Here is a 27,624-nt window from a genome sequence, read left to right as displayed (position 1 = left end):
CCCATTCCCTCCCCACTCCTGGGGAAAGGATACTGCAAAATCTCCATTCCTACCCAACTCTGGGGCCAGCCAGAGGTGGTATTTGCCGGTTCTCCGAACTACTCAAAATTTCCGCTACCGGTTCTCCAGAACCTGTCAGAACCTGCTGGATTTCACCCAGGGGTGGGTTCTAAATTTTTTTACTACTGGTTCTGTGGGCGTGGCTTATTTTGTGGGTGTGGCTTGGAGGTCATGTGACTAGGTGGGCATGGCTAGCTGGTCAGAGTCATTTCTGGAAGTCCTCGCACTTATGACCAGTCCTCGCACTTACGACCCGACTCATTTGTTTGCTTTTAACACTGATCAGCTATAGGACGGCCCTTTGAAGCCCCGCTGCAAGAGTTTAAACAGTTTTTTTCCCTCTAGTCATCAGCTGGGACTCAGGAGGCAGCAATAGATTGGGGGTGGGACCAAATAAAAGGTAAGAATAACGTGGGGGGGTGGGGGGGTGGGGAGAACCGATTCGGTGACGTCATATCGTCACCGCTACCGGCTTGGCCGAACCAGACCGAACTTGGAGGAACCCACCACTGATTTCACCCCTGCCTTGAAGACATGGCTACCCCAACTAGTCTGGGGCCCTAATGGGGTTCTACCTGCTGGAGGTGGCTGGTGAACTAGAAGGCACCACACCTCCCTCCCTGCTCAGCTTTATTTAAATTTAAGATCTGTATTTACTGTTTTAATTATTTTACACGGCATTTTATTCAATGCCTGTAAGCTGCCTAGGGTCGCCTTGGCGAGATGGGTGGCATACAAGTTTTGATAAATACATTTAGACTAAATGTTTAAGGAGCCATGGTGGCACAGTGATTAGACTGCAGTATTGCAGACTAACTCTTCCACGGTCAGGAGTTCGATCCTGACTGGCTCAAAGTTGACTCAGCTTCTTTGGATAACTACCCAATCACAGCAAGGACATTTAAATGGACGTATTTTACTTACATTGGGTAAAAAGATTTTCTGATAAGTGCCAAATTTGGGAAACACTGCTTTAAAACTTTCTGGTAGAAAACTGAGGTTGTGTCTTCTTGTGCTTCAGTCACTGTCCAGGTTATACCCAGTGACAAGCCCTAAATCCAAGATAACAAAATACATTTGGCGATGTTTATATAAGAGCCTTAATCATTACACTTTGCTGTAGTGGTTAAGGAATTTGGCTGGAATTCGAGAGATCATGAATTCTAATTCTGCTTTAAGCGCAAAATCACTAGGGTGAGCCTCTCACACTCAGCCTTAGGAAGAGACAATGGCAAACTACTGTATTTTTCGGAGTATAAGATGCACTGGAGTATAAGACCCACCTTAGTTTTTGGGGAGGAAAATAAGAAAAAAGCTGATTGGCAGGTGGATTGGCCTCCCAGAATACCCCCAATCAGCTGTTCCCAGAGGTGAATTTTAGCAACAGGTTCCTTGGTTGTGAGCTCTGCGCCTTGCTTTTTTTTTGCTTTTTTTTTCTGCCTCTGAAACTTCTGAAACTCTGTTTCAGAAAAAAGTTGTTTTCCTGCCTCTGAAAGCCTCCGAAACAGAGCTTCAGAAAAAAAGCCTCTGAAGCTCTGTTTGGGGGCTTTTTTTCTGAAGCTTCATTTCTGATGCTTTTTTCAGCCTCTGAAACCTCCGTTTTAGAAGCTGGGCAGGGCTACATTCGGAGTATAAGACGCACCCAGATTTTCACCCTCTTTTTGGGGGGAAAAAGGTGCGTCTTATACTCCAAAGAATATGGTAATTTTTTACCCCCACCATTATTATTTTCATAAATAATTCAAGGTTGAAAACACTTTTCTCCTCCTATTTTCCCCACAACAACAACCACCCTGTGGCATAAATTGGGTTGAGAGAGACTGGCCCAAGGCCACCAGCTAGTTTTCATGCCCAAGGCAGGAGTAGAATTCAGTCTTCTGGTTTCTAGCCAATAGGTGGTGCTTTAACTGCTAAGCCAAAATGTTGTTGAGAAAACTGCAGGGACTAGTGTCCATGTAGCATAATACTGTGCCCAGACAGTCTTAGCTGGTGACAGGGATCGGGGATGTTTGTTTGGGGTTAAGGGAGATGTCAATGGGATATAATCTTGCCTACTTTCTAAGTCCCTGTTTACATAAGTTCTTTGTTGGCATGCAGTTCTTGCTTTGTTGATCTTTGCCTACACAGTGTCAGAAATCTAGAAAAGGGGAACGTATCCCTTCACTGCATGCCCAAAGATTGTAGATCACCATCTTTTCACACCTCTAAATGGCATAGAGGGAGGGTTTAGGCAAGACCCAAAGAGTTGAAACTGCCCTGAGTCTTTCCCAGCAGGCAGATTTGCACATAATGGTATATTCCTTTTCAGTCAAGCAGCACATCCCTAATGTTCCACTCCTCCCCATATGCTTTTATTCTGAACGTGGGAAGGGGGCAGCTTTGGAAAGACCCCTGTGGTTCTAGCCTCTTTCATCTTCCCAGCCACTGTGAAAGCCAGCTGTGATTTTCCATTCTCAGAAGTTTTTTTCTCCAATAACTGGCATTCTTCATTGGTTGCTAGATATAAAGTGTTGAAATCCATTTTTCTCCCTCTTTTCTTCTGCTGTAAAAGAAAAACAGGCTTTTTTTTTAAAAAAAAAAAAAACCCTGAATTTTAAAAATTCTTTTATATAATACTGTATAGCATAGGGACAGGAATTAATTACATTAAGTATAGTGCCCTGCTTTTGAGTCCTAATAATAAAATCACTGCACCCCAATGTATTTAAATACTTGATCATCTCTCTTTCATAGATTCACATTTGATGCCCTTTTTCTGGAAAGACATCCCTTATTTTACTTTCCTCTTTTAAAATTGTATTGCTGTGAATTTTGAGCCAGCGTAGGAGAATTCTCACTGTTGGTCAGTACATTCAGATAGTATGGTAGATAAGAATCTGCTGTGATCAGATAGGTCGAACTTTACGGAGCAGTGTTTCTCAACCTTAGTCACTTGAAGCTGTGTGGACTTCAACTCCCAGAATTCCCCGGCCACCCAGAAAAAGAGGCTTCTTGGGTTGGAGAAAAACATTGAACCAGAAACTTAACTCTGGAGCCTTTCCATCCATCCAGAGTCTAGTCCTTGAATATCTTAAGCAACTGACAGTTTCTCATATACATAAATGATCCACTTTAACTGTATAACTTTAAGTTTAATTATCTTTTTATTTTATTTTAATTGATTTTTTGCACTTTTAAACTTTTATTATATTGTAAGATGCCCAGAGTCACTGTATGAGTGAGATGGGAAGCAGTGAAATCCAGTAAATAATAAGAAATAATGATGCGAATCTGGCTACCGTATTGTAGTTTATAGGCCATGACTTATGACAGTGCGTGAATCCCACTAGTTTTATCTTCTTTAATCATGATTCAAAATGCCAAATGTAGACACAGTGGCATGTGTAATCTCAGAGGAACCATTGTCTCTGTGCATGTGAGAGAAAAAAGGGTGATATCTCCCAGGAAGATCCTTCTGGCTTAATTTTTATATATATATATATATACCTATGTGTTATGGATAAATATCAATTTTTTATTACAGATTATTTTATGTATTTATTTTTATTGATTGAAGGGCTTTTGTAAACATCAGCCCATGTGGAGAAGTAGTATATAAATATGTGTACAGTATTATGTTTTTTTTTTTTATTGGTTGAATACAAAACAGGGATTTTGTAACTCCTGTCAGTCTATATGGAAAAATAATAAATGAATATTAAAAAATGTGGCTGAATTGATCCATTGATCAGAAGTTCTATTTCAATCAGTTAAATTTTATTTATTTATTTAATTAATTTATTTATTTATTCATTTTAAACTGTATAAGATTTTAATAGTGATATGTGTTTGCACCTTGTGCTTTGATATGGCCTATAGCAGTGACGGCGGACCTTTTTTCCTTCAGGTGCCGAAAGCATGTGCGCACGATAGCACATGTGCGCATGCTGACACCCATAATGCAATGCCCCCCTCAGCTCCCGTGCATGCATGTGTGACCTTCCCCCGCCCCCCCCCCACATGTGCGCTCGACCCCCATTTTGGTGCTAGCAGGCCTCCCTGAAGCCTCCTGGGACCAAAAACGGGGGGGGGCACCCCACACCCTATTTTTGTGCTAGCAGGCCTACCTGAAGCCTCCGGAAACCAAAAACAGGGCACGGGGGGGCACTGCACCCCACCCCCACACGCATGCACATGTGATCCCCATGCACATATGACCCCCATCCAACCCCCCATGCATGCACACATGTTTTTGGCACGCTGGCCGGCATGCGCGCGGGCATGCGCAGTGGAGCTGACCTGGGCGTCAGCTCGTGTGCCCGCAGAGATGGCTCCACATGCCACTTGTTGTATGCGTGCCATAAATTCGCCATCACGGGCCTATAGGCTAATCAATAAAGCTAACTAACTAATCAGTTAATCTGATTTTTTTTAAAAAGGAAGTGGGCTGTAGCCCAATTTAATCATTTCAAAAAAAATTCTCAATCCACCCTGCAGACTGACTCCAGAAGTTTGTGGAAGGTAAGAAGCAGCATTTTGAAATTTCTGCTCTGCTGCTGAGTATCCAGCATTTTTCCCCTCTCTCTCTCTTTCTGCCAGGTTGTGGCCAATGCTGTTGCTGCCTTGTCTGAAATCAGTGAATCTCACCCCAATAGCAATCTGCTAGATCTGAACCCTCAGAACATCAACAAGCTACTCACTGCTTTAAATGAATGCACGGAGTGGGGGCAGATATTCATCCTAGACTGCCTTTCCAACTACAACCCAAAGGATGACCGTGAAGCTCAAAGGTAGGCTGATCTGTGACTGCCCTACTTGAATGGGAATTCTCCGTTCCTTTTACTGAGAGCTTGATCAAGTTCTGTGACTGCTTCACTGTGGCAGGGTGTATAATGCCTTCTGACCTATGGAAGACCCTCCCCGTAAGTTTTCTAATACTCAGTTCCTGGCTGGGTTCCCAGATCATACTAAGTTAACCCCAGCTTACTTACATTTGTTTAACTTGGTTATACAACCAACTGCCAAAGTCTCTTGGTCACCAGTTATAAAGAGAAAATGTAAAATGGAGACATTCAAAGTAATTAAAAAGCAAGTAAAAAAGCAAATAAAATGAAGTACAATGAAAGATTAGATTGGCAGTTAAAACCAGTTTATGACTGATTGTAGCATGCCACAGCCATGGGATCATGATTTGTGCCATTTTTGCCATTTTCCAGAAAAAAACCAAGAACACTCATTGGATATGCTGGATTCGCTTAATGCAGAGGTGGGCAACTCTGGCCCTTTTATGACTTGTGGACTTCAATTCCCAGAATTCCTGAGCTAACATGGCTGGCTCAGGAATTCTGGGAGTTGAAGTCCACAAGTCATAAAAGGGCCATAGTTGCCCACCCCTGGCTTAATGGCCTCATGATTCGCTTTAGAACTGCATTGACTTACTTTACAATTATTGTAAAAATGGTCATAAAATTAAGTTCAGCCATGTGATGTCTCAATTTATGACTGCAACAACTTACAACCAAAATGCCATGCTCCATTGTGATCATGATGCAAGGACTCTTCTGGAGAACCATTGCAAAGCCATGTGTCCTATTCCTAAATCTATTTGATGATCCAGAGGGATATTATGTTTAATGGCATCTAAAGTCACTGAGAAATCAAGAATGAGTCACCCTGTTAGGGTTCCAAGTAACATACCCATAGCAAACAAAACTCTGAGGCAGGTAGATTCCTCAAAAAATAAGTTGATTGGATACTGTATGTCATATTGGCATGGGTTGGTGGAAACCGACTCTGACTATTCCTGCAGTTTTCATCTAATTAAAAGTAAAAGTTTTTCATTTTCTCAAAATAATCAGTCACATGGTCCAATCAGAATATTATCCAGTTGCTAGGTGACTCCAATCCCTTCCTTCCAAGCACTTGCAGGAATGTCCTTGGTTCCCACGAGAAAGTATTTTGTTTTGATTACAAATCCCAACAACTCTATTCCCCACTCCAAAATTGCCTGCAGTTGAGAAGCTACCATATTGTCAGTCACCTTATCCAACTTTGGGAGTTAGAAAGTGGCTTATTATTAGCTCTTTTTGACCGTGAATTCTCAGATCAGGATAATTGCTGATTTTCATCTGCTCAGATTTTCTTTACCTCTGTCAGTTTAAAAATTGCTTTGAGTAGAATTAAATCCTAGATAGACAGTTGTTAACTTTGGTTATTCTTCAATAACTCTTTGAGCTATATATATAATTTGAGAATAGTGGCATGTTCAAGAAGACTTGTATTATTTTTATGTACTGTATACATTATAGCATTGTGGAACGCTCTCTATTTTTCCCCCAGAACATCAACTCTGTGAAATAGGTTGTGTTAGGGCAAAGCAACTGGCTTCAAGTTGTCTAGGAAGCTTCTGTGACTAGGGCTACATTCTCATTAAAACTAGATATTGAGAAAACCCAGTGTTGATATTAAACCACTAACAGAGTTGTCATGCAGACCTTCAAAACTTTCTTTGGGTATTATCCAAAGGTAGGTTTCTTTAACTGGAGCAGGAGGGGTGTGATTTCCCCTTTCCACTTCCCACTCTTAAAATCTGCTCTGCAGACTTCTCAGATCTTACAGAGCAGATTTTGAAGGGATGTAGGAAGACTGCGATGTGAAGCAGAAGTCAGATGATACAGTCTTCTTTCTGCCCTCCCATGAACTGAGAACTGCCAGCCGTATTATCCCAATAGGTGGCAATACCTGGGCCCTCTTATCTAGCATTCAAAGCTAAGCAGTATCAGGCCCAATTAGTACCTTGATCTGAGGCTACCAGGGAATCCCAGGAGGATAGCAACAGAGATTGTGAAGTTGAGAAACTGTCTTGGAAATAACAGAGGGTTACTTCTGTACTGTCGGCAAGAAAATTGTTCAGGCATCTCCATGTCATGAGGAGTCAAGCTTGACTTGAAGGAGACTTAATTTTGGCCTCTGAGCTTATTTTCCAAGGGCCAGATAAATGACAGCTATTGGGACACTTTTGTTGGTGGCCTTTAGTGAAACTTCCTTCCCCCTTTAGTGCTGATTCTCAGTGCACTTTAAGGAGAACGGTAAAATATCTCTTTTTGAGCTATTGTTTAATGGCTGAGAATAAGCGAACATAGGAAATCAATCTGCAATTGATTAATCCAGGTATTTCAGATTACATCTGAACCAGTTTTGTTTCCAGATGTTGGGAACTATCTGCAGTAATTTAGCTATCTCCCAATATGTGTCACTTGTCTGCTTCTCTATTAGCACCTATGACTATCAACAGAAAATATTGTAGTCAAGACTCTCAAGGATCTACCATATTTTTCGGAGTATAAGATGCACTTTTCCCCCCCTAAAAGAGGGTGGAAATGTTGGTGAGCCTTACACACCGAATACAGCCATTTTTGGTCTCCCGAAGCCCCTCCCCACTCGTCCCATTTTTGCAAAAAATGGGCCTGTTTTTCGCAAAAACAGGGTGCGCAGAGGGTTTGGGAGGCCTGCAGAGTGCTCCTGGGAGCCACAGAGGGCAAAAACCTTTTTTTTCTTACTTACCTCTTTGTTTGTCTTATTCACCGGTGCATCTTACAGTCCAAAAAATACTGTACTTAATGGGATATTTGATTCCACACAGCAAAAGCCTTTCAAAAAAACCCCACTCTGTTGCTCGCTAATTTGAAGTTATCGAAATGTGTCTCTCCAGCCTAGCCAGGGTTTTCCAGGAGGAAAGAACAGCCGTAGCTGTTCTCTTATTCTTGTTTCTCTTCTTTGGCAGCATATGCGAACGGGTGACGCCTCGCCTCTCTCATGCCAACTCCGCGGTTGTGCTTTCGGCTGTCAAAGTGCTGATGAAGTTCCTAGAGCTCCTTCCCAAGGATTCCGACTATTACAACATGTTGCTGAAGAAACTGGCCCCTCCACTGGTCACCTTGCTGTCTGGCGAGCCTGAAGTCCAATACGTTGCTTTGAGGAACATCAACTTGATTGTGCAGAAAAGGTCAGGTGCAGGAACCTTGTTTCAAAGGTTCTGATTGAATAACTGCATAGAAGACAGTTTTGTTTGTCCAACCTGGACGGATCCTGGTATTCTGCAACTTCAGGGATATGTTAATACAGCATTATTTAATGGCATAAATTGACTAACAAAGAGTGCACTCCTGATAAATAGCTTGAAATGCCATTAAAGGGGGAATCAGACAAATTTGGAGCACTAGTATTATTCTATTTGCAGATGACTTGATACAGCTTTTCTCACCTGCCAGATTTCCTGGTAGGTTGGATTATATCGCCCATCATTCCCAGCCAGTACAGTGTCTGTGCTAATTAGGATAATATAATGCAACATATTCAGAGGTGGAAGTAGCTGATGGGAAGCTGACTTGACTTACTTTCAAATCTCCTGTCAGGCGGCATGGCAGTCCTTTAACTGGAAAACAAATGCAAATCTGCCTTTTGTCAGGAATGAACAAAAGTGCAGCTTGGCGATCATTTTATTTATTTATTTATTTATTTATTTATTTATTTATTTATTTATTAATTATATTTCTATACCGCCTTTCTCCCGTAGGACTCAAGGCGGTGTACAATCAAGAAAAATATAGACACACAAACATCATAAAATTGCTAATTAAAATTATTACTTAGTTTGGTCAATTAAATAAAACCCAGAATTAGATAACATTTAAAAAATCATTCACATGTTTGTATGTTTAGCCCTGCCTGTTGGAACATCAGGGTCTTGAGGGCACGGCGGAAAGCACAGAGATCAGGGATATTCCGTATCTCCGGGGGCAGTTCATTCCAAAGGGTTGGAGCCCCCACAGAGAAGGCCCTCCCCCTGGGAGTCGCCAGTTGACATAATTTGACTGACGGTACCCTGAGTAGTCCCTCCCTGTGAGAACGAACTGGTCGGTGGGAGGCTATTGGTGGCAAAAGATTTTAGTATGCGTGCTCTTTCCTTTTCCAGGCCTGAAATCCTGAAGCAGGAGATCAAGGTGTTTTTTGTGAAATACAATGACCCCATCTACGTGAAATTGGAGAAACTCGATATCATGATTCGCTTAGCATCCCAGGCCAACATTGCTCAGGTCAGTCTGGGACCCACTGAGTCTCATTTCACATTTATCTAGAAAAATGTCTTTTCTATTGCTTTGCTAGTAGCTTTGCAGTTACTTGTAATCCCTGAGCCCCCATCTTGGTGCCTTGGGGTGACATTGTGACAAATAACAGGTTTCTTGACTGTGTCCAGCTCCCTGCCTTCCTTAATTCTTCCCTCTGACAAGGGGGGGAATGACTTGAACCCAACCTAAACATTCTTAGACAATAATAAGGGTATGATTACAGTCCACTGCTTGGGCTATGGCCATTCCTACTCTGGGAATTCTTTGATGAGAATGCCCACTATTTGGTCCCAGTATTCCAAATCTTCCCACCAGCTTAAAATGATTACAATCTCCTGCTGTAATACATTTGCAGTGTGTTTCTATTTCTTTGTAACAGGAGGTTTAGAAAGTTGTAAGCAAGATGTTTCCCTTTCATTGGATCATATCAATGGCAGCAAGCCAACAGGGGACAAGGACAACAAGAAATAGTACCGCACTCAGATTTGATCTGAGTTATTATTTTTTTTAATGTATTTCCAACAGGTTTTAGCAGAACTGAAGGAGTATGCCACAGAAGTGGATGTGGACTTTGTACGCAAAGCCGTCCGTGCCATTGGACGATGTGCCATCAAAGTTGAAGTGAGAAGCTTTTTTTCTTCCCTGGTTTTGCTTTTGTGTTTTAATTGCTACAGCCGGCTGAACTTCAGTTCAGGAGATGAACTGTAAGGGTTATTCTTTGAAAACCAATAATGTTAAAAACAAAGCTGACATCTTCTATGAGGCCCAGATGTAGATCACTTGGTGTGACATACAAGCACCACAGTCAATTCTGGTGGATTCATGATGTCAGGTGTCGGAAGATAAGGTCAAAAACAGGAAATGAGGTAGCTGCAATTGTGGGATCAAATCTCTGCCCCTTTTTCACATGCTTTGAGGTTGTTGTTGTTTTTTTCCTTTGTCACACCTCCTTCTGGGGCACCCCTGCACCAAAAATATGGTTGGGAAATAGAGTATCTGAGTGTAGTAAATTCTTTTTCTTACTCATCCTAAAAGAGAACATTTTCAGCATTTTGATCTTCGCTTCACACTAAAAAACATATACGTCAGCTTTCAGTCCTTTGGGAAATCCTGTCTTTTGTTGTTCTCTCTGCTTTCAGGGCCCTTGATTTAGACAACACCGTTCAGTCAGTGGGGAACTGTTATAATTTAAAATGCATTTATCTCTGGAACAGACTGACCTCTTCTACCATTACCAGACCCCCTCCCCCAACTCCCTAGCTGTTTTTCTAACAGTAAACATTATTTGATGTTTATTGAGCTTAACCGGCATAGGAGCCAATACTGGGAAATGCTTTTTCTTAGAAAAAGGGCAAATATTTGGGGGTGAATCAGGAAGATATCATGTTCGGTTAATTCAGCAGATAGCAATTTCAAAAGGATTACTACTTAGATGACGAATTTCTACCCTGTTTCCCCCATAATAAGACATCCCCTGATAATAAGCCCAATCGGGCTTTCGAGTGCACGGCAATAAGGCAATAAGCGCTTATTTCAGGGTTCAAAAAAATATAAGACAGGGTCTTATTTTCGGGGAAACACAGTAGTTTCTAAGACAAATAAGGGAATGCCTGGCTTTTCTGTGGGAAATGGGTACTCTGCTATTAGGCTATGCAGGTAGTTCCCGACTTACGACCACAGTTGAGCCCAATTTGGCTGTTGCTAAATGAGATAGTTCTTAAGTGAGTTTTGTCCCATGTTACAACCTTTTTGCCACAGTTATTAAGTGAATCACTGCAGTTGTTCAGTGAATCATACAGTTATTGAGCAAATCTGGCTTCCTCCATTGACTTTGCTAGCCAGAAATACATGCCAGTTGCCCAGTGGTTGGATTTTGATCAAGTGACCGTGATCACAGTCATAAATTTAAAAAACTGTCATAATTCACTTTTCCGGTGCCCTCGTAACATTGAACAGTCACTAAATTAATGGTTGTAAATTGAGGGCTAAGCTGTAGGTTTTTTTTTTTCTTCTTAGACACGGAAACCCACCTAAACATTGTAGCATTCAAAATAAGGGAAATACTTTATTTGCCATCAGGCTGTAGTTTAGGGTTAGATAATTGGTTGAGACAGGCACGGCTTCTTTGGGGGGGTCTCCTTATCAGAGAGGCTGATGACCAGTTCTCACTGCATTTCCTAGGGCAGTGATTCGTGTTGGACAGACTCTTTTTTTTTTTTATTGCAAAAGTTTTACAATTACATTTTCACCCCTTTTTCCCCCCCCACCCCCCCAAACTTCCCAACCTCCCTAACCCTCCCTAACCCTCCCCTCCCCCCAGACTTCCCTATAATATACTCATATTCATAAAGAACCCTAATATAACACTTATATATAAACTTGAACCCCTCCCTCCCCTGTATAATTTTTCTCTTTATCTCATTACATTAAAAAATTTCTAGTACATTATTTTCAAATAAAAGCTATTTGATACTTTCTAGTTTGATATTTGTTCTGAACATATTCTATCCACCTTTTCCATTCCCACTCATAAGTCTCTTGTGAACAGTCTTTTAAATATGCTGAAATCTTCGCCATCTCTGCAAAACTGGCCATCTTCAAAGGTGTTGGACACCTTTGTATCAACAATGGTTTCTACTAAACCGGAATATTGAAATGTATGACAACCATGGGAAAAATGCTTGTCAGGAAAAGCTGATTAGAATAGAATAGAATAGAATAGAATAGAATAGAATAGAATAGAATAGAATAGAATAGAATAGAATAGAATAGAATAGAATAGAATAACAGAGTTGGAAGGGACCTTGGAGATCTTCTAGTCCAACCCCCTGCTTAGACAGGAAAACCTACACCACTTCAGACAGATGGTTATCCAACATCTTCTTAAAAACTTCCAGTGCTGGAGCATTCACAACCTCTGGAGGCAAGTTGTTCCACTGTTTAATTATTCTAGCCAGGTCAGGAAATTTCTCCTTAGTTCTAGATTACTTCTCTCCTTGATTAGTTTCCAACCATTGCTTCTTGTTCTACCCTCAGGTGCTTTGGAGAATAGCTTGACTCCCTCTTCTTTGTGGCAGCCCCTAAGATTTTGGAACACTGCTATCATGTCTCCCCTAGTCCTTCTTTTCATTAAACTAGACATACCCAGTTCCTGCAACCGTTCTTCATATGTTTAGTTAGTTATCAATATGTATAATGTATGTGTATAGTGTATATGTATAGTGACAGGTGAGGAAAGGTAGTCCTCTCTGTCCATATGATTGGAAAGAGGCACGACGCAAAGCTGCACAGTCATTCGTTCATAGATGGATAATGTGCCAAAGACAATTTCCATAACTTTAAAAGAATATGAATGGTGTTAGCAACAAAAGTATTTCGAGTATAGTATGCAATGTCCATTAATCAAATATAGACCAAAATGTCTCATTTCATGCCACAATTTGCCATGCAAGGATAATTTCTTGTGAATGGCTGGACCATGACCTCTGCTTTCTGATTTCTAAAAAGGGAGGTTTTTTTCATAGTGATGTGTTTTTAAGCCAGGAAATCACAAGGATTGCCTGGCTGCTGCCGCCGTTGTGGAAGAATCAGCCAACTCTGTGTCGTTGCCCAGGGGACGCCCGAGTTTAGGATTCCTACACTCTTCCAAAGCAGACAGGGTGACATATTGTGGAACAGTGCCCTCTGAGCGCTTATCGGGGAAACCCCAGAGATTTTCTGTATGCAGCCCCGTCATGTATTGACTATATAGTACAGTCTTACTTTTGAATTTATGAATACAGTAAATAGTTTCATATTTGCTCCTTGAGAACGTAATCGTGATGTGCTTTTTAACATTTTTGCCATGTACTAAATCAAGGGTGCCAAACTCGATTTCATTGAGGGCCACATCAGGGTTGTGTTTGACCTTAGGGGGCCGAGGTGAGCGTGGCTGGGGTGGGCATGGCCAGCTCAACATCATTTGTGTCGGGGGTACCTGTGGTGGCCCAAGCGCTCTGCCAGTGAAAATGGGAGTTCGAGCTCCGTTTTTGGCTACGACGGCCTCTTGCAACCCTCTGCCAGCAAAAAGAGAGCTCTGTTTTTGGTGGCAGAGGGTTGCAGGTGGCCGTCACAGCCAAAAATGGAGCTTGGAAACCCATTTTCACTGGCAGAGGCACCACGGGCCGGTCCTTTGCTGTTTCCAAGGCGGCCCTGTGGGCCAGATCTAAGCACCCTGTGGGTCGGATCCAATCCCCGGGCCTTGAGTTTGATACCCCTGCACTAAATAAATAAATAAATAAATCCAAACAGGGAATGGATGCGATACATGTAGGTGAAGTTATAGAATTGTAAGGCATATCCAGGCTAACCTTTGTACTCGAGCTGACTTTCTACTTGAAGATCTGTTCTGCTTCTATCCTTTTTGACAGCAATCTGCTGAGCGCTGCGTGAGCACCCTTCTGGATCTCATCCAGACCAAGGTCAACTATGTGGTGCAGGAAGCCATCGTGGTCATCCGAGACATCTTCCGCAAGTATCCCAACAAGTAAGTACAGCTACCGAATGAAGTGTGCAGCAGCAACCTTGCCGATACTAATTGTGGCTGGCCTAAGGGGTGCCAATTTGTATGGCCTTCAGGCAACCTAGTGGACGAACACCTGAATAAGTAGGGACAGGACAACTTAATTTGAGAAAAATCAGGTGGCATTGATTAAATATTCAGAATCACAAAGTGGGGAGCAGAATTTGTTTAGTCCAACACCAGTTCCATTAGAGCAGGGGTTTACAACCAGGGGTGCTTGTACCCCCTGGGGGTGTGAGACGATATTCCAAGGGGTGTGAAAATTTGGGTTTAGAAGTTGCTAAATTATAGCGTATATCTATAATTATATGCGTGTAATTATTTACTTTTGTAAGGGGTGCAAGAATATTTCAGAAGCATTGTAGGGGTGTGGGGTATAGAAAAGGTTGGGAACCCCTGCATTAGAGCATTTCTGACAGATGACCAGTCATACATCCTGTGCAAAAGAACTCAATGCTTCATGTGGCAACCTGTACTACAAATCGACAGCTTATACAATCAGGAAGTTCGTCATGACGTCTAGGCTGAACTTTATGGTTTTAACCCATTGGTTCTGGTCCTTCCCTCTGGGGCAGTAGAGAATAATCTCACTTGCATTTAATAGCTTTTTAGAGTCTTCATCATATTTGCTCTTAGTCATCTCTTCTGTATACAAAATGCACTTAGATACATTAAATGTTCTTCAAAGAGCTTGGTATACCCAGACCTCTTACCATTTCGGTAGCTCTCTTTTGAACTTGTTCCAATTGGTCAATATCCTTTTTAGACTAGAGCAGTGATGGCTAACCCTTTTGCCATTGCGTGCCAGGAGATGGGGGGGCGGGGGAGGTTCACATGCGCGGGTGCCCACACCCATAATTCTATGCGCCCTGCCCTGCGCATGCATGTGCAACCCCCCCTCCCGCTCCTGGCACGTGATGGCCAAGTAGGCCCGGGTTTTTTTTCTTACCTGGCTCCAGATCCTCTCTATGCATCTGGGAAGGGTGAAAAGAGCCTTTCCCACTCCCTCAGAGGCCCGAAACGGCCCATTTCCCAACTCCTGGTGGGACAGGAAGTGACATTTTTTACTGTCCCCAGCCTCCAGAGCCTCTCTAGGAGTCTCTGGAGGCTTGGGACAGCAAAAAAATGTCACTTCCTGTCCCACTGGGAGTTGGGAAATGGGCCGTTTCGGGCCTCTGAGGGAGTGGGAAAGGCTCTTTTCGCCCTCCGCAGATGAATAGAGAGGATCTGGAGCCAGGTAAGAAAGAAAAACGGGCCTCCCCCCCCCCACCCCTCCGGAGGCAGGAAACAGCCTGTTTCCCTACTCCTGGTGGGCCCAGAAGGCCCGAAAATCGGCTGGCCAGCGCACGCATGCGCCCCAGAGCTAGAGAGCGGTTGGAGCGCCAGCCGGTCCGAATCTGACTTGACACTGGTAAGGTCTCATATTAAGACCTACCTAGTGGTGATAAAAGCGGCGAAATCTAGCTATTTTGCCGCTCTTATCGTGTCATCAGATAATCGCCCAGCCGCCCTGTTTAGGGTGACCCGCTCCCTCCTCCATCTGGGAGTGCGGGATGACCCCTTGCAGGGCCGAGCTGGGGATTTTGTACAATATGATAAAATAACTCAGATTCGGGAAGACTTGGCCGCTGACTGGGTTAGTTCAGACGAGATGACTGAGGCAGGTCTTGAGAGTGTTATCTGGGAGGAGTTCGATCCTGTGGCTCCCAAGAACATGGACAGGATCTTGGGACGGCTGAACGCGACCACATGTTTATTGGACCCGTGTCCCTCCTGGTTGGTGCTGGCTTCCCGGGAGGTTACACGAGGCTGGCTCCAGGGGATTATTAACGCTTCTTTGAGTGAGGGTGTCCTGCCGGCCGCCTTGAAAGAGGCAGTGGTGAGGCCTCTCCTCAAGAAGCCCTCTCTGGATCCGGCTGTTTTGGCTAACTATCGTCCAGTCTCCAACCTTCGTTTTATTGCAAAGGTTGTTGAGAGTATGGTGGCGTGGCAGCTTCCCCAGTACCTAGATGAAGCTGTCTATTTGAACCCGCTCCAGTCCAGTTTCAGGCCTGGGTACAGCACGGAAACAGCATTGGTCGCGTTGGTGGATGATCTCTGGAGGGCTCGGGGTAGGGATTATTCCTCTATCCTGGTCCTGTTAGATCTCACAGTGGCTTTTGATACCATCGACCATGGTATCATGTTGCGCTGGTTGGAGGGATTGGGGGTGGGGGGCACCGTTTTGCGGTGGTTCTCCTCCTATCTCTCCGACCGGTCGCAATCTGTGTTGACGGGGGCAGCGGTCGACCCCGAGGCGCCTTGTTTGTGGGGTGCCACAGGGGTCGGTCCTCTTGCCCCTCCTGTTCAACATTTATGTGAAGCCGCTGGGTGAGATCATCGGTAGTTTTGGGGTGGAGTTCCATCAGTACGCTGATGACACTCAGCTGTACATCTCCACCCCAGACCATCCCAATGATGCCTTGGAAGTGATGTCCCAGTGCCTGGAGGCCGTGCGGGTCTGGATGGGGAGAAACAGGCTTCGACAGGCTTCAACTCAACCCTTCCAAGACCGAGTGGCTGTCGCTGCCGGCATCCCAGCTGGTGCCATCGCTGATTATTGGGGGCGAATGACTGGCCCCCACGAAAAGGGCCCGCAACTTGGGCGTCCTCCTGGATGCACGGCTGTCTTTAGAAGAGCATACGACGGCCGTGGCCAGGGGGCCTTTCTATCAGGTTCGCCTGATACACCAGTTGCGCCCCTTTCTGGATCGGGACTCCTTACGCACGGTCACTCAAGCACTCGTCACTTCTTGTCTGGACTATTGTAACCCTCTCTACATGGGGCTCCCTTTGGGGTGCACCCAGAGGCTCCAACTGGTGCAAAATGCGGCCGCGCGGGGGATTATGGGAGCGATGGGGCGCTCCCACGTGACACCTCTCCTGCGCGAGCTGCATTGGCTTCCGGTGGACTTCCGGGTACGCTTCAAGGTGTTGGTGACCATCTTTAAAGCACTCCATGGCTTAAGGCCGGGGTACTTACAGGACCGCCTTCTGTCACCAATTGCCTCCCACCGGCCAGTTCGCTCCCACAGAGAGGGCCTCCTCAGGGTGCCGTCGGCCAGACAATGTCAGCTAGCGATCCCAGGGGGAGAGCCTTCTCTGTGGTAGCACCTACCCTCTGGAACAATCTACCCCCAGAGATATGAGTGATCCCAGACCTCCGGACTTTTCGTCGGGCCCTAAAAACCTACTTTTTCCAGTTAGCCAGGATGGCCTGATTCCATGTTGGTTTAAACGTTTGATACTGATTTTTAATTGAAATGTTTTAAATTATGGGCCAAATTTCATTTAATTATTTTTAAAAATTATTTTAACTTTTGTGTACAAATGTTTTTATTTTGGCTGTTCACCGCCCTGAGTCCGAAAGGAGAAGGACGGTATACAAATTTAATAAAAGATAAAAAAGATAAAGAGTTGAGCTGGCATGCCCACTGATATGGCTATGCGTGCCATCTGTGGCATGTGTGCCATAGGTTTGCCATCACAGGACTAGAGTATCCAGAATTGGACACAATACTACAGGTTATGTCTGGCCAGGGCAAAATAGATTGGAAAAATTATTTTTAATTTGCCTTTTTAGCATCTGAATTACAGAGCTGGTCAACAAAGATAACTAGTTTCCTCTGACATGTACCATTGCTAAAACCTAATCTGTATTTGCTCAACTCATCTACATGTCTCATCTACACTAGTAATAGATGACCTGAAATACTAATAATTAGTTGAGAACTGGAAAGCAAGCATGGGACACACTGGGATGGGGTGCTTTGCAGAGGCTTGAAGCAGACAAAGGAAGCTACTTGATAAACAGAGGATACTTGATTAAAGCGGATGTAACAATTGTTAAAACCAGTATCTGAAGACCTTGGAGCAAAAGGAGGGTGAGTGCAAGGTTTGTTTTGGGAGACAACAAACGGAGAACATAAGAAGGTTTGATAATAATAACCCTATCCAATTTTGCCTTGATTAAATTAGGTACGAGAGTATCATTGCCACACTTTGTGAAAACCTTGATTCTCTGGATGAGCCAGATGCCCGAGCAGCTATGATCTGGATTGTGGGCGAATATGCAGAGAGAATTGACAATGCAGACGAGCTCTTGGAGAGCTTCCTGGAGGGCTTCCATGACGAAAGCACCCAGGTAATACGGATCTCTCCTTATTCCTGTCTCAGTTCTTTTGAAGGAAGAATCTGGGCCCTTGATTTCAGCAGCTTGATTCTGGCCAAAAGCTTGCCCATGTTTCTCTTTCCCCAAGCTGTTATTTCTCCACTGTGCTGCTTCTCTATTACCCTGTTTCCCCGAAAATAATACATCCCCTGATAATAAGCCCAATCGGGCTCTTGAGCGCATGCACTAAAATAAGCCTCCCCCCCCCGAAAATAAGCCCTCCCTGAAAATATTTAAACGCAGAGCTGGAAATCAGGTAAGACGGCAAGAGGAGCCCTATCTTGCTTCACGTGGCCCAAAATAATAAGACCTCCCCGAAAATAAGACCAAGCGCTTATTCGGGGTTCAAAAAAATATAAGACAGGGTCTTATTTTCGGGGAAACACAGTATGTGCTCCTAAACCTCTGCTGGTGCAACTTTTTCCTATTTGCCTTCTGGACATGTCCAACTGTCCCTAATTCTCAGCATCCGGGGAAGTGTTTGCTTTTCATTAACTGTTTTAATGAAAAGACAGAACTGGGATTTCATCTTTGTGGCGACATATCTGCCAAATTCCAAGTACGTTCATATCTTTGACTTCAGCAGACAGCTGTCACGTCATCCCTCAAGGTATTTAAAAATAGCTTTGCAATGTAATCAGGATATTATCTCGACAGAGAACGGTCTGCCTTGGTTAATTGTATTTACTGACTCAGCTTTGTTCTTGCTTCTCAGCAACTGATCAGAACATCTCTCCCCCCCCCATTTTTTTTCATGCCTCAGCATTACTTTCCCCCTGCAAAGTTCTTTGCATTAATCTATAACTCAGGTTCCTTTGAGTCTGCCCATCTCTCTTACTTTTGTGTGGTTGTGTAGCTTATGCAGAAGCCTCAGTAGTGTATAATGGGACATCCTGGTTTAGAACAATATGGCCTAAGTACCAGCTGCTCAGGGGTAAATATGGAAGATCTGTTTTTTTTTCCTCCCAGACTTGCTTACTGCTACCTGGAGACATTAGATTGGTTGGCAATTGGGGCAAGCAGGATGCTAGGTTAAATTTAGAGCTGATCCCATAAGACTTCTTTTCTTTGTTAATTGCAGGAAGAGCTGCATCACACAGATGCTTAACCTTTCTGTCTTTCTTTAAACCTTATATCCCATTGAAGGCAATATTCCCCGAGATCAGCTGGTACTGGAAATGTAATTTGTCCGTCAGAAACCTTCCCCATTTCTTTGTTCTTGCTTTTCCTCCAGGTGCAGCTCACTTTGTTGACTGCCATTGTAAAGCTATTTTTGAAGAAGCCGTCCGAAACACAGGAACTGGTCCAGCAAGTGCTGAGTCTTGCTACTCAGGTAAGGCACAGACCCTGTTCACCTACACTTCCTACGCTGAAAAGTGTTAGCATCACTGTTATACCATCAAAATGTCCTCCCAATGCTTGGTTACTTATATTGTCTGCAGTAACATTGGAACCATATAGCATCTTCCCTTTCCATTGGGTTGCTGGTAACATTTGAATAATATCAACATGAAATGTGTGGCTCATTTCCATGCCAGTATCTGTACAACACAGTCCTTTCCGCAGTTCCAAGAAGGCTCCACACCCATTTGCACTACTCAGGTGACCCTGAGGACACAGATAAACCTCCAAGTAGCCTCAAGGACTCACTAAAAGAATGCAAATGACCAGCTGTCTGCAAGGAACATAAATCCTTCCATTCCCCACCATCCAGTCAAACCTGAGCAAGCTTCTTAGATGAGAAGTGAAACATCTTCAAAGAAAAACCAGAAAGGACAGTTGCCCCTTGAAAAAGGCACCTTTGAGTGCTGGTAGTTTCTTATAAAGCCCTTAGTGGCATGAGGCAAGGTTATTTGAGAGACTGCCTTTCCTAATTCTATTAAATCCAGCAGGAGAGGCATGCTACATGACCCATTAAAAGGTGCCATCTGGCAGGATTTAGGAGGAGAGCCTTTTTTTGTTATGGCATCTGTTCTTTGGAACATCATCTCTCCATAGATTAAAGTAGCCTGACCCAATTGGCCTTGAAAATGTTCCTGTGGGCACTGGGCACGAGGGTTAGAATATGAGGCAAAGCCATGAGATGGTTATGGTGATAAGTTTGTGGAAGAGAGAACCTGCGGCCCTTCATATGCTGCTGTACATTAGTCTCCAGTAGTCCAGCTAATGGTAAGAAGTGCTGTGAGTCATAATTTAATGACATCCAAGGGAACAGAAACCTTCTATGACTGTTAAACCATATTATAGAAACCATGAGTTTAAAAGTTACACTGCTCCAGAACCTATTAGGGAGACCCTAATTTATATGTGAAGAATCCAAAATAGAAAATAGAATTTACCTCCACAAGTTTCAGGAACCAACTAAATAGTATAAAATATACTTCTAAATATTGACATCGTAATAGCTTCTCACTGATAGCTCCTAAAATCACAACCCCAAGGGGGCATCTGTACTTTCCTGTTATTGGGCATTCATATGATGAATGGTATTGTTTTTAAAACTCCATTAAAGAGCACAAATCTCCAGAAATAAAGAAGGACCAGAACAGAACATGGTGACCAAAACCAACATTTTGCAATTAAGTTTACATGAGTTGGCATAGCTTGACTGATGAGTCAGTGTATACTCAGCGAACAAAACTTAACTTTGTGTTCCAGCAGCTTTCTTTCTTTGTTTCTTTAATAACTGTACCACTTCAGTCCAAGAAGACTCTGTGCCAGTGCCTTATCTAATAGGGAGTAGCCATTTTCACTGTCCTTATAGCTGCTCCCAAAGAGTCTGTAAAGATTAACAGATTAACAGAGTTGGAAGGGACCTTGTAGGTCATCTAGTCCAACCCCTCCCCCCCTGCCCAAGCAGGAGACCCTACACCATTTCTGACAGATGGCAGTCCAATCTCTTCTTGAAAACTTCCAGTGATGAAGCTCTCACAACTTCTGAAGGCAAGCTGTTCTCGTAGATTGTTCTCACTGTCAGAAAATTTCTCCTTATTTCCAGGTTGAATCTCTCGTTCAGTTTCCATCCATTATTCCTTGTCTGGCCTTCGGGTGCTTTGGAAAATAGCTTGACCTCCTCCTCAAATATTGGAACACTGCTATCATGTCTCCCCTGGTCCTTCTCTTCACTAGACTAGCCATGCCCAGTTCGTGCAACCGTTCATTGTATGTTTTAGCCTCCAGTCCTCTAATCATCTTGGTTGCTCTTCTCTGCACTCTTTCTCGAGTCTCAACATCTTTTTTATAGTGTGGCCCAAACTGGATGCAGTATTCTAGATGTGTACTAAGGCTTTATAGAGTAACACTAGTACCTCCCTTGATCTTGATTGTATCCCTCTGTTACTGCAATTTAGGATTGCATTGGCTTTTTTGGCTGCCTCTGCACACTGTTGGCTCATATTTAATTGGTTGCCCACTAAGACTCCACGATCCCTCTCACAGTTACTGCTATTAAGCCTGGTTTCACCCAGTCTATATGTGTACTTTTGGTTTTTCTTACCTAACTGTAAGACTTTACTTTTCTCTACATTGAGTTTCATTTTGTTAGATAGAGCCCAGTGTTCAAGTCTGTCAAGATCCATCTGGATCTTGAGCCTATCATCTTTCTTGTTTTTTCCTTCCCAGAACATTAAATAAAATCCAGTGCTCCCACAGTCTGGAGCAGGAATCTGTTAACTTCTCATCCCTATTTAAATCATACAACAGAGGGACAGGGAAGGAGCTGGAACCGGCTCCCTTTACACCACTTCTACACCTCCATTCTTGTGCCAACTGTTAACATCGCAACTAACCATGCCCTCTGCACTTAATCCATTTAAACACAATTGTGCAAACAAAACCATAAAGGGTACTACTCTCACTTTGGACAACATTGTTGAAATTTGTAAAACACTACTGTGTTTCCCCAAAAATAAGACCCTGTCTTATATTTTTTTAAACCCTGAAATAAGTGCTTGGCCTTATTTTCGAGGAGGTCTTATTATTTTGGGGTGCGTGGAGCAAGACAGAGCTCCTCTAGCCGTCTTACCTGATTTCCAGCTCTGTCTCCCTAACCCTAACCAGAGGAAATGGCAGGGACCGGTTGCACATGCATTTAAATATTTTTGGGGAGGGCTTATTTTCAGATGGGCTTATTTTAGCACATGTGCTCAAAAGCCCGATTGGGCTTATTATCAGGGGATGTCTTATTTTCGGGGAAACAGGGTACATTTTTTTAAAAGAACTCTAAGCCTGCTAAAAAGTAACTTTTAAAAGTTTATTTAGAAGTGAAGAGGCTTTACAAACTGTTCTTCTTTAAGCCAAGGGTTTCAAACAGTTTCAGATTAAAGAACTTGCGAGTTTTTTTTTTTAAAAAAATGCCAGAATCTTTGATCAAGCTTTAGTGATTAAAAACAACGGCTGCATTTGAGTAAACTTTTTTCCCTTTAGTTTCTCATGGAGCCTCTGTCCCATGGAACACAGATATAAACTTTTACAGACAGAACTTTTTATCACTGAAAAGTCCCATTCTGGGGTGCCCAGTCTTGTGTAATTTTATTAAGCCTCGGGTATGTGAGGAATGTTTGTGATTTTTCTGTAGAGAATATTAAATGTCCCAAAGACTTACTTTTGACCTTAGATTCCTGTGCATTCTTTTCCCCTTCACCCTCGGTATTCCTCTGTCAAAGGTTGTTCCAAATCGGTATCCATTAACAGACAACCTTTTTCTGCCTCAGGATTCTGATAATCCAGATCTACGTGACCGTGGCTACATTTACTGGCGACTCCTCTCCACAGACCCTGTCACTGCCAAGGAGGTGGTTTTGTCAGAGAAGCCCCTGATCTCTGAAGAGACCGATTTGATCGAGCCCACTTTGCTGGATGAGCTCATTTGCCACATTGGTTCATTGGCATCAGTATATCACAAACCACCCAATGCCTTTGTGGAAGGCAGCCACGGAATCCACCGCAAACACCTGCCTATCCATCACGGAAGGTAAGAGAGACAGAATGACTTTGTGAGTTATTTGCTTTTTAAAAGTCCATATATAATTACTCTGTCCTGATGCCCTTAACAATTTTATGTGGCCGGTTTGTAATAACAAAATTTAAAAACAGACTCACCATTCACATGAACATGGAAACAATACAAGTAGTCCTCTACTTATGACCACAGTTGAGCCCAAAATGTCTGTTGCTAAGTAAATCAGTTGATGTGAATTTTGCCCCATTTTTTGACTTTCTTGTCACAGTTGTTAAATGAATCACTGCAGTTGTCCCAAAGGTGCTTTTTCAGGAGGCAACTGGACGTTCTTGTTTTTTCTTTTGAAGACATTTCCCTTCTCATCCAAGAAGCTTCTTCAGCTCTAACAGGATAGTGGGGAATGGAAGGATTTATATTCCTTGCAGACAGCTGGTAATTTGCATCCTTTTGGTGGGTCGTTGAAGCACTTGGAGGTTTATCTGTATCCTCAGGGTCACCTGAGTAATGCTCCTGGTTCCTGTAGTCTGCAATTTTTCCTCTGGAAATCCATTCCTACTCCCACACCATTCAAAGGGTGTTCATCCCAAATTTGTATAGCTAAAAGTCTGTAGAGATTCTCAGTCATCCAGGTTATGGCTGTCCCAAAGGAAACGTCTTCAAGAGAAAAAAACAAGAAAGTCCCAATGCCTCCTAAAAAAGCACCTTTGGGACAACTATAATCTGCATGATTGAGAATCTCTACAGACTTTTAGCAAACGCTGCAGTTGTTAACTTAGTAGCATGGCTATTAAGTGAATCTGGCTTCCCTATTGACTTTGCTCGTCAGAAGGTTGCAAAAGTGACTTTGGGACACTGCAGCTGTCATAAAATACATGCCAGTTGCCGAGCTTCTGAAGTTTGATCCACATGACCAGGGGGATGCTGCAGCATTTGTAAGTGTGAAAAACAGTCCAAAGTCACTTTTTTTCCAGTATCATTGTTAACTTCGAACGGTCACTAAATGAATGGTTGTAAGTCAAGGACTATCCGTATTACACATGGGAAGAAAGTTCATAAGCAGTCACATAATTAATATTATGTTATAATATTAATATATATTAATATATTAATATATAATTAATATAATTGCCAGAAAATGTGAGACATACAGGAAACATTGCCTTAAATCAGGATAGGTCATAAGCAGTCACATCCAAGTAGTCCTTGTTTTAAGACCATAATGGAGCCAATGTCAGGGTTCCAAGTAATAGATCTGTTGCAAGCAAAAACTCCAAGGCAGGTGGATTCCTCAAAGAATAGCTTTATTGGAAATATCATGTTGACACGTATCTGGTGAAAACTAACTCTGAGCGGCCCTTTGGTTTTCACCTAATTAAAAGGAAAAGTTTTCCCTCCCAATCCCGAACAATCAGTCACATGGCCCAATCAAAGCAGCATCCACTGGTCTGGTGACATCATTCCTCCTTCCTCCGGCCAGGTGTGAGAACATCCTTGGTTCCCAAGAGAAAGTATTTTGACTACACAAGCCCAGCTATCTCTAATCCCTCCTCCCTCTCCAGTGGTGCATTTCAGATTATGTTACTACTGGTTTGCTCTGCACACATGCGCCCAGTTTGTGCGCGTGCATGCCTTCCGCACATGCACCCAGCCTTCCGTGCATGCGCCCATCCTAAAAACCGTGCCTAAATAGGGTGGCATAGAACCAGGGCGGGCAATTTCCGCTACCGGTTCACGTGAACCGGCTGAATACCACCTTATCCCTTGCTCCAGTGTGGCAGAACTGAAGCTCCAAGATGGCTTCGGCCAAGTCAGCTTCAGGGTTGTCAGTCAGTTGTTAAGCAAACTGATGGTTTACTGTGGGTGCAGTTTTGCCAAAAAGCAAACGTTAATGTTGACTTTTGGCAAAACTGTCATAAAACGTGGTCCAGCGACTGCAGGATGCCTCGAACAGTAGTAAATGCAGAGCATCCGAAATGCAATCACATGACCCAGCGGTGGGGAGCGGGGGGAGAGCAACTGTCAGAATTTTGAATCCAGGTTGTAAGTACCCCCGGGTAGGGCTATCAGAACTTCAAACAATTGCTAAGTGACTGGTCCTAAATTGAGGAGTATCTGTAATTTATTCATTGAATGTGTATGCTGCCCATCTCACCCTACAAAGCAGCTCTGGGCAGCTTGCCAGAAAAATGTGAGAATGTGCCTGGACATGTTGGCTGAATCAGGGCTGAGGAACTTGTGATGCAGAAGATAATGTTGCCCTCCAATTCCTAATGGCCTAAGTAATGGTGAGGAAACCTGGGAGTTGTTGTTTAGCAACACCTGGAAGCCCACAAGTTTCCCTTGCTTGCTTTGGGTGAATGTTCTTCCCAAGCTATTTGGCAGGTTATTAATTCCACAGCTGCTCCTGTTCTTTCACAATGACCAAATGGCCCTGTTTAAGATTTTCAGTCCGTTATTTTAATATTGGAGTTTATTTGCCCAGTGTTTTATTCTGTGTTTCAACGGCTTTGTATATTGGGTAGATATTTATGGAATTCAATATTTCTTTTAAAGAAATGGCAGTTGTTTGCCGTCAAATTATTTTACAGTTCACACCCCTCTTGCAAGGGTTATTTTTACAAGAATACTTGAACTGCAAAGTCTGTCTAGAGCAGCTTGCATGAGAAAGTCTTTTGTGTTGCTCTCTTCTTTGACAGTGAAACCAAGTAACTCTTTTTTCTTCTCCCTCCCCCCCAAAAACGCCTTTAGTACTGATGCAGGCGACAGCCCTGTGGGAACCATGAGTGCTACAAACCTGGAGCAACCTCAGGTGATTCCATCCCAAGGAGATCTCTTGGGTGACCTCTTGAACCTTGACCTGGGGCCTCCAGTGAATGTTCCCCAAGTGTCTTCCATGCAGATGGGTGCTGTGGACCTTCTAGGAGGTGGACTTGATAGCCTGGTGAGTAAGCATGGTTTTTGCTGAACATGGGCTAACATTCTTAGTGATATGTGTGAGTGTGAATGAGTGAATGAGTGAGTGAGTGAATGAATGAATGAATGGTTTAGCTCTATAGTACCAAAATCCTAGGCTGCTGGCAATCTTCTTTTCCTCTATGTTAAAGAATTGCTGGGATCTTGGATCCAAGTACCACTTGGAGGAGGCGAAGATGTTTGCCTTCTTTCTGCTCCTTTTCAGCTTTGCAGATTACAAGTTATCAAGTTTACTGCTTCCTTTACTTGCTTATTTGGGGTACTGCTGGGTGGCTTTGTTGATTTGTTTGTTTGTTTGTTTATATCCTGCCTTTACTATCTTCCCAAATACACAGAGAAGGTAAGGAAAAATTAAGTGACGTTGTGAAAAATGTTGGTAGTGCATTTTTAAGAGATTCGTGGTCTGATCCCAGCAGAAACAAGGAGCATGGCTGTGTCGTGTTTGTGTTCCTGGCTAGATGCTAGCAGAGAAGAGAGGAAAAAAAGCTCCTCGTTTTTAGAATTAGGTACATGTTTCATACAATATTAGCATCACCCCTGGCAACTTTGGTTCGTTGTGTCAGTGCCTTATAATAATGTATTGTAACAGAGGCTGTTATTTTGCGTAACAGCAGGGAAGAGCAGGCATGGGATTCATAAGAACAAAGCTAGGACACTATGTAGACCCATTACGTGAAACCATATCATGAGCTGTTTATTGTGCATTAGTTCGTGGGTGAACCAGTTGTAAGGAAGAGACCATAGTTTATGAACCAAAGTTGATCAATTAGCCCGTAATGCTAAGTTTGGAACAAAAATCTCACAGTCCTACCATAACCGCCTTTTCTTTTTGTAACATTGCTCGGCCTTGCTTTTAGCAATATATGGTTTGTCCTTGCTACTGGTATATTCAACAGTGATGGTTGAATGACACTAGAAACCATTACTGTGGGGGCAGACTCTGGATGTGACATATAATATATATATTTTTGTAATTTTTGGCCCTCCATTAGCTTTTGCATATATTAGAATCTTCTATAAAATGCTTTAACTATAATAACTATGGTAAGTAAATGGAGTTACCATGCTAATTCTAAAAAGTGATAATTTGACAATGTGGCTGGACGGACGGCAGATGGACAGACAGACAGATACCATAGCTCAGGGGTGTCAATCTCTATTTCATTGAGGGCCGCATCAGGGTTGTATTTGACCTCGGGAGTCCGGGTGGGCGTGGCCAGGGTGGGAGTGGCCAATTCGACATCTCGTGTCGGAGCCGCCTATGGCAGCCCGAGCGCTCTGCCAGCGGAAACGGGCTCCCAAGCTCTGTTTTTGGCCACAACTGCCTTCTGCAACCTTCTGCCAGCAAAAATGGAGCTCGGGGGGCCTTCACTGTTTCCAGGGCAGTCCTGCAGGCCAGATCTAAGCACCCCGTGGGCTGGATCCAGGCCTCAGGCCTTGAGTTTGACACTCCTGCTATAGATAGATGAATGGATGAATGGATGGATGGATCGATGGATAGATAGATAATTATTATTTTATTATTATTATTTATTAGATTTTTATACTGCCCCCTCTCCCGAAGGACTCGGGGCGGTGAACAGCCAAAGTTAAAAACATACAATATAAACAATTAAAATACGTTTAAAACAGAATTAAATCTAAAATGGCTCCCCAATTTAAAATGCCTTACCCATACCCCTATAAAAAGACGAATTTAAAATTTAAAAATTTAATAAATGTGAGTCAGTTGTCAAGCATCAGAATGTAAATC

General features: G+C 43.2%; 1 protein-coding gene across 1 annotated transcript in view; it reads left to right on the top strand.

Moving 5' to 3' along the window:
- The window catches only part of AP2B1 (adaptor related protein complex 2 subunit beta 1), an 84,607-nt gene that overhangs the window by 18,833 nt on the left and 38,150 nt on the right, over positions 1-27,624 (top strand). Inside the window, exons 6-14 of the mRNA XM_070946101.1 lie at positions 4,639-4,829; positions 7,823-8,044; positions 9,014-9,134; positions 9,693-9,788; positions 13,577-13,692; positions 17,746-17,911; positions 19,173-19,271; positions 22,651-22,910; positions 25,647-25,839. Coding sequence (XP_070802202.1) covers positions 4,639-4,829; positions 7,823-8,044; positions 9,014-9,134; positions 9,693-9,788; positions 13,577-13,692; positions 17,746-17,911; positions 19,173-19,271; positions 22,651-22,910; positions 25,647-25,839 — 1,464 coding nt within the window. The remainder of the gene's footprint in view (positions 1-4,638; positions 4,830-7,822; positions 8,045-9,013; positions 9,135-9,692; positions 9,789-13,576; positions 13,693-17,745; positions 17,912-19,172; positions 19,272-22,650; positions 22,911-25,646; positions 25,840-27,624) is intronic.

Source organism: Pituophis catenifer, unplaced genomic scaffold (genome assembly GCF_029215685.1).
Source record: "Pituophis catenifer annectens isolate HBS135680 unplaced genomic scaffold, rPitCat1.0.hap2 SCAF_1, whole genome shotgun sequence".
NCBI classification, from domain to species: Eukaryota; Metazoa; Chordata; class Lepidosauria; order Squamata; family Colubridae; genus Pituophis; species Pituophis catenifer.
The sequence above is the reverse complement of the archived record's forward strand: the minus strand, read 5'-3'. Positions and strand labels throughout refer to the sequence as shown.